The 10173-nt window shown below is 33.5% G+C and overlaps 1 protein-coding gene across 2 annotated transcripts; it reads left to right on the top strand.

Moving 5' to 3' along the window:
- The first annotated feature begins 552 nt into the window (after positions 1 to 552).
- LOC118738542 (putative nuclease HARBI1) lies at positions 553 to 2352 on the top strand. Of its 2 annotated transcripts, XM_036469484.1 has the most exons (4): positions 553 to 1083; positions 1156 to 1485; positions 1594 to 1738; positions 1793 to 2352. In XM_036469484.1, the coding sequence occupies exons 1-4, from the start codon at positions 850 to 852 to the stop codon at positions 2173 to 2175; spliced, it is 1092 nt and encodes a 363-aa protein (XP_036325377.1). In that variant the 5' UTR covers positions 553 to 849; the 3' UTR covers positions 2176 to 2352. The 2 variants fall into 2 exon arrangements, with proteins under 2 accessions (XP_036325377.1, XP_036325376.1); XM_036469483.1 differs by having other exon boundaries at positions 553 to 1485.
- The last annotated feature ends 7821 nt before the right edge of the window (positions 2353 to 10173 follow it).

Raw genomic sequence — 10173 nt, 5'->3', positions numbered from 1 at the left:
GAAAAGAATTGGGGTGATATAACATCAATTCTTCAGCAAAATAACGAAATGCACAGAATCCACAATCTTAATTTGAGTTACTTGAAGGCCATTGTAAAGATTTTGAGTGCATTTGAAGAAACCTCTAAAAAATTAGAGGGTGAAAACTATGCAACAATGCACTGGGTACTAATATATGTTCATCGTTTAAAAAAAATGTGTAGTATTAATAACGAGGACACTGATATCATTAAACGTTTTAAAGAAAAATTGAGCTACTACTTAAGTGCGATTGTTGAAAAAAATATTAACATTTTGCATAAAATAGCATTTTTCCTTTTTCCACCAACAAACAAATTAAAACAATTCTCTGAAGAAGAAAAAATTATGATAAAAAGTGAACTAAAAATAATAATGGGAAAATTTTTAAACAACTCAGCCGAAGGCGACAACATAATCTCTACACATGGAATATCGCTTTCAAATTCAGAACTTCTGTCCGACTTTTTGGAAGAGACCACATTATTAAATAACAGCGACAGAGTTGAAAATGAAGTCCACAAATACCAGTAGTGCGATTCCCATTTTTCTTAACGACAAATTTCGTATCGTTAGCTAACGGTTCCGACAAGTTTCGTTAAGTGCTATTCCCAAACACACTTTTAGCGAATATTGTCGGTAGGTTTGACAGTTGCCTAACGAAATTTGTTGATAGCCTAGCTACGAATATTTTGCCGTTGAAAAGCCTAACGATAAAATTGGTTTAAGTTTTTATTGAGAAAAATTAGGCAAAATTCATCGGTAAGCAAACTATTATAATAAAAACTTATAAATTCGTTTATAAAAAATACAACTTTTTAGAAAACGACAATGGCGTTCCAGTTTCTTGGATACGATGCGGAAATGGCCCAACAACGACAAGGAGCAAGGAGTTTTGCAGCAGAACGCGCTCTACTAAGAGAAGTGGACAGCCCCTTTGATTTGGACGAGGGCCAATTTAAAAGGTTATACCGGCTGACCCCCAATCTTGTTTATGAAATCATAGACAAAATTGGCAGTCGTCTTGAAAGAAAATATGTATCAGCATTATCGGCTGAAAAACAGGTAAGAGATCTCAAACTTCTTGATCATCAAACAAAGGCCATCAATTTAAAAAGGGAATTCGTCGATTTTCAGGTGCTTGCAGCGCTTCGTTTTTATGCGACCGGCTGCTACCAACGGCCAGTGGGAGAGCAATGGGGACTCTCAATGAGTCAGTCTTCCATTAGTCGTTCAATTCATAGGGTAACTGATGCCATAAATGAAACTATGTTTATGGAAAACGTACGTTACCCGATGACGGTAGTTGAACGACAGGTTGCCCGAAGTATTTTTTCAGCAGCGCGTGAGCCTTTTGATGGCGCTATTGGTGCAATTGATTGCACGCACATAGCAGTTATCGGGCCAAAAGATCATGAGGAGGCATACATTAACCATCACGGCTATCACTCGATAAACGTTCAAATGGTAAGAAATACATACATACGTATCTAAATAAATATTTGTATTTCTGTATGCTCGTTTTTTCGCTTATTGGATCCCAGCTTTTTAAGACAGTGGTTGTTTTTTTTACAGGTGTGTGATCCGAACCTCAAAATTTTGAGTGTAAATGCGAGATTTCCCGGTGCACGTCATGATGCATATATATGGAATGCATCCGCTGTTCGGAGAGCAATGAAGCGAGCGTATGATCGGGGAGACCATAGCACATTTTTAATAGGTATTGTTCTTTAGAAAATTTACGAAATTTATTTTGATTTATAATATCTTACAGGAGACTCGGGTTACCCATTAGAGCCATGGCTGATGACACCTCTATCAAACCAGAGAGAAGGTACACCGCAATTTCGATACAATGAGGCTTTATGTAAAGCAAGGAACTGTGTCGAACGACTATTTGGAGTTTTGAAGGGAACATGGCGATGCCTTTCGAAGCAGCGAGTACTTATGTACGAGCCAGGCTTCGCTGGCAGGATTGTAAACTCCTGCGCAGCTCTGCATAATATGCGACTCAACACAGTTGAAAACAACAGCGATATACAAAGTGAAGATCGAATTGTGGAAGCAGTTTTGGAAGAAGATTGGGAAGAATCCATTCACCCATCAGCTCTCGCCAAGAGAATGCAAGAGCGCCTTATAGCTGCTAAATTTACTTAAAAAAAATCAACTAATAAATATTTATCACATACATACAAACATACATATGTGCTTTTTATTATTACATTTTATTTATTACACCACTTAGGCAAAGGTTTTGATAGTTGATCTTGCTTAATTGCGGCATTCTAAATTCAATGGATTCTCCCGTTCTATCAGATTGGCTCCAGTTTTCGAGATAACTGTACTTGAAAATTTGCTTCAATTGTTTCTAATTAACACTTAGTGTTTGTTATTTAAAAAAAATTTTGCACGTGACTATTTTTTATAGTGAATTTAATATTAAAAAACAGTCATGAGCAAAGTTTTAGTAAAATAACTTTAAAACTCAGGGAGTTATTTATAAAAAAAGTTGAAATTTAAGCAAATTTTCAAGTGCCGTTATCTCGAAAGCTGGAGCCAATCTGATAGAACGGGAGAATCCATTGAATTTAGAATGTCTCAATGAAGTAACTATTAAAACCTTGGCTCAAAAAAAGTTCAAAATTCGAGAACAGTATTATTAACCAGCAGCTTAACAGAACTTGTTAAATCTTCCAAGGCGTTTGCTACGCGCACAAAGGCCTGGGCTTGTAGAAGCATGGCTTCAACCTGCTGTTTTGCTGACTCAGCTTGCACTTTGGCGGCTTCAGCCTGCATCTAAAGTAAAAAGACGAAATATAAGGCAAAAATTAAGATAAGGCAACTTATACTTACCATCATAGCATCTGCCTGCTGCTTTGCTACTTTAGCGAAAATCTCCCGTGTACTTTCCATTACGGACTTTCGCCTCGTCGAAGCATTTTTGGTTCCTGTCGATTGAGTAGCCTCGACGGGAATAGGAGCTGCTTCTGCTATTGAAACCACAGGGTAATCAACCAGCACGGATGCGTCTCCGTTCTCAAGAGAAATTTGCAGACTCTATAATTATATACATATATGTATGTATGTATGAACATATCGCACATTTGCTGGAAGTGTCAATCAAAAAAAAAAAAATAAATAAAAAACTCGAGAAAAACAGCTTTAAAGTTTTGAATTTACATATACATATGTACTCCCATAGTAAAAATCAATGCATATTTTGTTCTACCGGTAATCGATATAGCCGTGAAATTTTTACACAACATAGAAGAAAAGGTAGCGATTATTTCTGCATACTTAAGACGATCTTTGTTTCTTTTTTATTATGACACTATTGAAGTAAATGAGCGATATGTACATAAATACGTATGTATGTATACGAAATTGAATGGTTTTTTTAATACGTACAATAATAATACGCGTAACAATAATCAAATTTTCTTTCAAATATTAAATGTCAAACGTCAATATTGCCATATTTATCTTTGCAATTAACGAAAATCGTCGTAAACTTCTTTACCGACATGCCTAACGAATTCTGTCGTTAAGTGTGTTTTTGAGAATAGCCTATTCGCTACTGCAAGCTACAAACGTCGTTCATTATCAATAACGAATATCGGTCGTTAGGAAAAATGGGAATCGCACTACAGATCATGGAAGTACACTTTAATGATAGTTTTGACGTTCTGCAGTGGTGGAATATGCATAGAATACAGTTACCCATTTTATATAAAGTGAGTTGTCATCTGTTAGGTACCCCTGCAAGTAGCGCTCCATCAGAGCGATTTTTTTCTTTAGCCAGAAATTTAATTTCAGAAAAAAGGAGTACTATCGGGATAAATTCAATAATTGTCGACCAAATCATGTTCTTGAATTATAATATTGGGGAAAATAATATTATCAATGAAGTTGAAAGCTTGATTGAATAGTTGAAGTACAAATAGCCTAAGTTTTTTTTATTTAGAAAAAAGTATGTACATACAACCTTAGTCAATAGTATTAGGCACCCAATAACAACCAAAAAAGAACTCCAATAGACATACATATATACAATGACTTTTTTCGTTTTCCAAACTGAAGTATGTGTTATTTATTAGTAAATTATTACAATATTAAGAAATTAATAACAAAATCATAAATATTTGAACAGTCCACACTTTAAATTAATTCAAAGATTAACCGTTATCAAAATTTGAACTTTTTAATCAGTTTATAAAACTTTTAGGGTTCTATACTTGTGGTAAATTGCAGTAAAATAAAGTTGCTGCTAGTGGTACAATAAGTACACTTGCAAAAACCATCAGACATTTATCCAAATACAATTATACAAGAATTAACCTATTATTAAAAATCAACACGAATTCTTAGACGCAGCAAATATGGACTTTATTTCACTACAATTTATTGGGGTATAAAACCCTAAAAGTTTTATAAACTGATTCAAAAATTAAAATTTTGATAAGGGTTAATCTACGTCCTTTCGATTAAATTAAATTGTTCAAATATTAATGACTTTGTTATTAATTTCTTAATATTTTAATAATTTACTAATAAATAACCCATACTTCACTTTGGAAAACGAAAAAAAGTAATTGTATATACATATTGGAGTTCCTTTTTGAGTGTTCCTTGGTGCCTAATACTATATAGTGCTCAGATTCCCGATCGAACGACAGTATTAAATAGTAAATATGATATTATAATGACATAATTACACCAAAAATTTGTTTAATGACATTCACTTTACATATAAAAAAATTTCAAAACCAACTTTGTGTGTGATTCTAGCAATCGATCGAAAGTTGTATTATCTATTTTTAATTTCCTATGAACTATGCATATATAAATAATTTAGTTCCTTAAAGATGTACTTTCCCTTAAAAACTATAAATAATTAACCTGTCATTACTTATTGAAAATGTATTACTTATCATTTTGTATATGAAAGCAGACACTTTAAATAAATTTATATATATACATAATACTTATATTATCAATAAACTGAATTTTGTTCTAATTATTAAAACGAAACGTCTCCTTTTATTTCACCGGAAATATTAGTGCGATTCATGAGACGACGCAATATGACATTTTTGCCGAAATTATTTTTTGCAACATCATTTGTATTTGACTTTTGCTAGTGTGCAATGATTCCTCTTTCTCCCGGTATATCACATGCCGATTCATGTGCATCCTTTCTAGCACAGAATCGTTTTTAGCTGCAACAACAGCAGTTAGTGGACGATATTTATCTTTGTATAGGCGGTGGCACGCCCCCTTTTCCAATAACGTAATTTTCCCTTCGAAACTTTGGGTTTGTCTTCATATATCACTCAACCAAATTCCAACGCTCTATCGCAAATACGCACGCGCCCTTGATATATCGAATTTGTTATTGGCCTATGACCATCCTTGGAAGGTGAAGCAGTTTGGTAAAAAATTACGTTTCTTCTTTAACAGGTCATCCGCAGATAACCCATATGGAATGCTTATTCATCTCATATTTTAAAACGCTCCTTCGAGGTGTTGCTGTGGGAGTCCCTTTTGTCTCTCGCTCGGCATTGGGCTAGCTGGGTATTAGCCTTGATAATACCCTACATTGTTTTTCAATGTCTGTTAACATTATGTAGTATTTATTAAACGAAAACTTCCAAAAATACTCAAAAAATACTTGTGAAGGAACATATTTTTTGTGGAAGTTTAGCACCATAGTACTGCTTGTTTATGTTTTTTTTTTTTTCGGAACATATTTTGTTTGAGTACTTTTTTCATGTATACAGTGCTCAAAATTTTCACTTCTCTTCCTTCCATGCCCTCTTTGTTAAAGTATTACATATTTGAAAAAAACTTCACAGTGAAGCAAACTGAATTCCGATGCAGACCTTTAATACGTACATACATATCGATGGTCCTGTGCAATAAATTAAAGCTATCTAAAACAAAAATTTATAATTATGTGTTCCGCCAATGGCATTTGAACTCGGACACTCCTGCCAGCACAACAAATAGTAGCAAACATCAGCTACAGCCACGACATGCAAATGTAATTTCAAATGTTCACTTTGGGCGATTGCACTATGGGAAAAAATCGATTTTTTTGGCACAAAGTCTAAATATTAAGATATCAGCCCAAAATCTGTTTTTTTTTATATATATGTACGTGTTATAGAGTTTTGAGGTGACCTAACAATTTTCGTCTTGAAATTTGTTTCCCAAACGTTGTACTTCTGAAAAGAGTTATCACTCTGTAAAAAGTTTTATTTCTCGATTCCCGCGCATGGCTAAATACGCATTTCACTAAAGAAACGCGTTTTTTACCAAAAGGGGTAAATGGGGCAAGGAAAATTAGTTATATATTAATCTACACACTTTTGTTAATAACTTGTCATTTATTACAATTGTTAGGTTCTATCAAATACTCTACATAAAAAACCGAAAAACATTGCACAATTGGACAACAAAACATAATAACATAACATAAAGGGCCGTCAAATAATAATTTTTCATATTTGGGCTAATGCTTTCCACAATAACACTTTTTAAATGTTTAAACTTTTCAAACTACAAGCACTTAAAATTAAGTGTTATCTCCTCTAAAATCTTCTAAGAGAATGTGAATTTCAATCAGCTCACTTTGAAAGCACTCTAGTGAAAAAAGTATTGCCACGAGGACTTAATTTGAATAAGTTTTTTTTTAGTAATTGGGATATTTAGATTTAGGAAATAGGTAAAAATTTTAAAATACAAAACAAAAAAAAATTAACTTTATGCCAAAAATATGAACATTATACCCATAGTGGATTGGAGCATTTTTACATTTCGGCAGTCACAGAGTGCTGTTGTTTGGAAATTTTTTATTGAGCTGAACTCATTCTCGATACCAATTTCTATACAATACCACTCGGTATGTACAAATCTGTGAGAGTTTCATTTTTTGTATATCTCTAGAACACTTGCTTAGGGGATAGTCGCAAGCTAACATTTTTGATGCAAACAAATATCCAATTCTAACCGGTCAAATTTTTACAGGTGAGGGTACTTGTGCTTTTCGGAAAATTGGCCGCCTTGTTGCTGCAATCTACTTACAGGGACATACCGTTTTACTCCGCCTCCGAACGGCGGTTGTATTTTTATGAGAAGCTGTTTTTCATGGCAGAAATACACTCGGAGGTTTGCCATTGTCTGCCGAGGGACGACCGCTGTTAAGAAAAAACTTTTTTTTTTATTTTTGCGATGTTGCTTTCACCAGGGTTTGAACCCAGGTGCTGCGGAATGGAAGCGCGCACTGCTTACCACTACACCACAGCGGCCTTCAGCTTACTTCACATTAAAACAAATGTAGGTGTAGGTTTCAATGCATTACTGGAATCAAAACGGTTATGAACGGAGGCTTCTCTGGCTCTCATGCCTACATATTAGACTGCATCACTCCCATCAGTGTTGCCAGAACTTTTTGGACGAACCGGCTAAATTGGCAAATAAAACCGGCTAAAAACTGCTAAAATGTTTCAACTAAATTTTACATGTTTTATTTAAATAAATCACGAGTAAAAACGCTATTTCTTGGAGAGAAGTTACAAATTCGAGCCGGAAAAAAATTCTGCCAACAAGAATTTGCAATTAGGAAAAACATATGATTGTGGCACGTGGTTGGTTTTTTTGTCGACGATAATTTGAATAAACAAGTTCGTTAAATTTCTTTTGTTTGAAATGCAACCGTGGACAGTAGTTGGCAGAAAAACTTGCAAATTTACGTTCCTACAGAAATTTGCAAGTTACTCTACATGAGAGAGAATTTGGGAGCATTTTTTCTTACTATCTGATATCTTGAGTGATAATTCTCGCTGGATTTTCGACGAACAAGCCTATTGTCTTCCCTAGAAGGCCTTTTCAGACTGACCGATTCTCAATACATTCAAATAGAAACCAGTACACATAAAAGACGCTGTAAAAATTTTCCTTCAATTTTAAGGCAAACAACGACCCTAAGTTAACATCAACCGAGGCCATATGTTGACAAGGGATGCAAAATCACAGTTACACAAAAGAACTGGTCAGATTTTTCAGAAATCCCTTCAATTCTGATGTAAAATATGATGCCAAAAGACTGCAGATCACCCATTTAGATGACCGGTCATATGACCGGCAGATATCTCGTAGGATTCCCAGAGAGTTTTGCTTTACATAGAAATTTGTGCTCTTTTATTTTGACTTTGACTCACTTCAGTGTGGGTTCCTTTAATTCAAGTTAGCATTCGTTTTTTTTGAATTTAAATAAGTTCTCAGCAATAAAGTTTGTTTAAAAACATTCATATGTGTACATAGTGCTTGAAAATATCAATTTTTCCCTTATCTTAAATCTTTGGGAGTGGGCAAAAATGATGTTTTGTAATTTAGGCAGAATTGAATATGCGCTATCTGGGAAGACAATATCTACATGTAATATTTATTCTGTTTGTTGGCACTATATCCAAACACAAACGCATCTTAAGTGTCTTAGCAGTGAAACAATTTCTTATTTTCTAAGTTTGCGAATAAAACTTCAAACTTAAAATTAAGACATTTATAACAAACATTTTATGAAGAAAATCCCTTCTTCGTTTAAAATAAAAATAAGTGAAATCGGTCCAATTTCATACAACCCTGCCTGACATGAAAATTTTTTCCACGATTAAGCTAGTAGCCGTTTCTAACAGATTTTGGGTCGCTTAGTCAAAATTGGAAACATATATACATATTTGAAATTTAAGAAAACAAGGCAAATAGCAAATCGGCTAAAACCGGCTAATTTTTTTCTGCAAAACGGCTAACAAATCGGCTGCCGGCTAAATCGAAATTTCTCCGGCTGTTTGCTATCGCAATTGGCTAAATCTAGCCGGAAAACGGCTAAAATGGCAACATTGCTCCCCATACAAGAAAAAATCGGTACTGTTTTTCCATTGGAGTTATAAAATCTATTATATTTTAAGACGTCCACCAAAATATTACGGAAAAATATTAAGATTTAAGCGAGCTGGACCGATTTGAAAATACCTCCAAAAATGTAGTTTTTTATGAATAAAAATAGTTTCTTAAAGACGTTTTTTAAAAAAGTCCCCTCAAACTACAAAACGGTTTAAGCTTAAAAAACGTGCATAAAAATAAAAACAAATATATATAAAAAAATTTTCATCCGAATCGTATTAATGAGTTTTTTAATGCTGTTTTTTAACTTTTTTCAAAGATTGGTATAAGAAAAACTTAAATAACTTAACTCTTCCGATTTAGACTAGTGAGGTATCATTGGAAAGGTATTTTCTCACCCTTTTTATTTCTTTGCTAATAAGCTCATTCAAAGGATGAAAGAGAAAGGTAGGATGAACGAAAATCATTCAAAGTTGAATTAAGATGTGTTGGTATTCGAAAAAAAAAATTTAGACACGAATGACTTTTTTTGCACATAAATAAAAATAGTGGGAAAATACCTTTTTACCGAGATCCCATAAGTCTAAATAGTTTTGGGCCAGTTATTTAAGTTTTTCGTAAATCAATCTTTGATAAAAGTAAAAAAACAGCATCAAAAATCTCATTATTACGATTCCGTTGAAAAGATTTTTAAATATTTTCATGCAGATTTTTTAAGCCCAATCTGTTTTGTCACCTGAGGGGACTTTTTTCAAAAAGTTCTTTAAGAAACTATTTTTATTCATAAAAAATTCCGTTTTGGGAGGTATTTCCAAATCGGTCCAGCTCGCTTAAATCTTAATATTTTACTGAAATATTTTGGTGGACGTCTTAAAATACAATACATTTTGTAATTCCGGCGGAAAAACGGCAAATTTTTTTTTTGGTGATGCAGTCTACTATCTACATATGTACATTTGTATGTTCACAAATCACAATGTTATACATACATATGTATACGGACTTGTTTGTTCGATTGTTTCGTATTTTTTTGTTCCGAAAAAATCGTCAGAACAAAAGTTCGTTAGAATGCGCATATATAGTAACCGTAGCCTTAGAAGTATACAAATGAAAAAAAAAAAATTGTTGTGAATATATTTTATTTTATTTAATTGCAAAATATTAATACTTAGCAATAGAGAAGCAGATCCACATTAACTTCAATCATACTTATGTACCATCAGTTTTTAAATAGATATATGCCATGACGTG

Source organism: Rhagoletis pomonella, unplaced genomic scaffold (assembly GCF_013731165.1).
Source record: "Rhagoletis pomonella isolate Grant_MI unplaced genomic scaffold, Rhpom_1.0 Rhpom_scaffold_00004, whole genome shotgun sequence".
In the NCBI taxonomy this organism is placed as follows: Eukaryota; Metazoa; Arthropoda; class Insecta; order Diptera; family Tephritidae; genus Rhagoletis; species Rhagoletis pomonella.
This window is presented reverse-complemented; position numbering and strand designations above follow the sequence as displayed.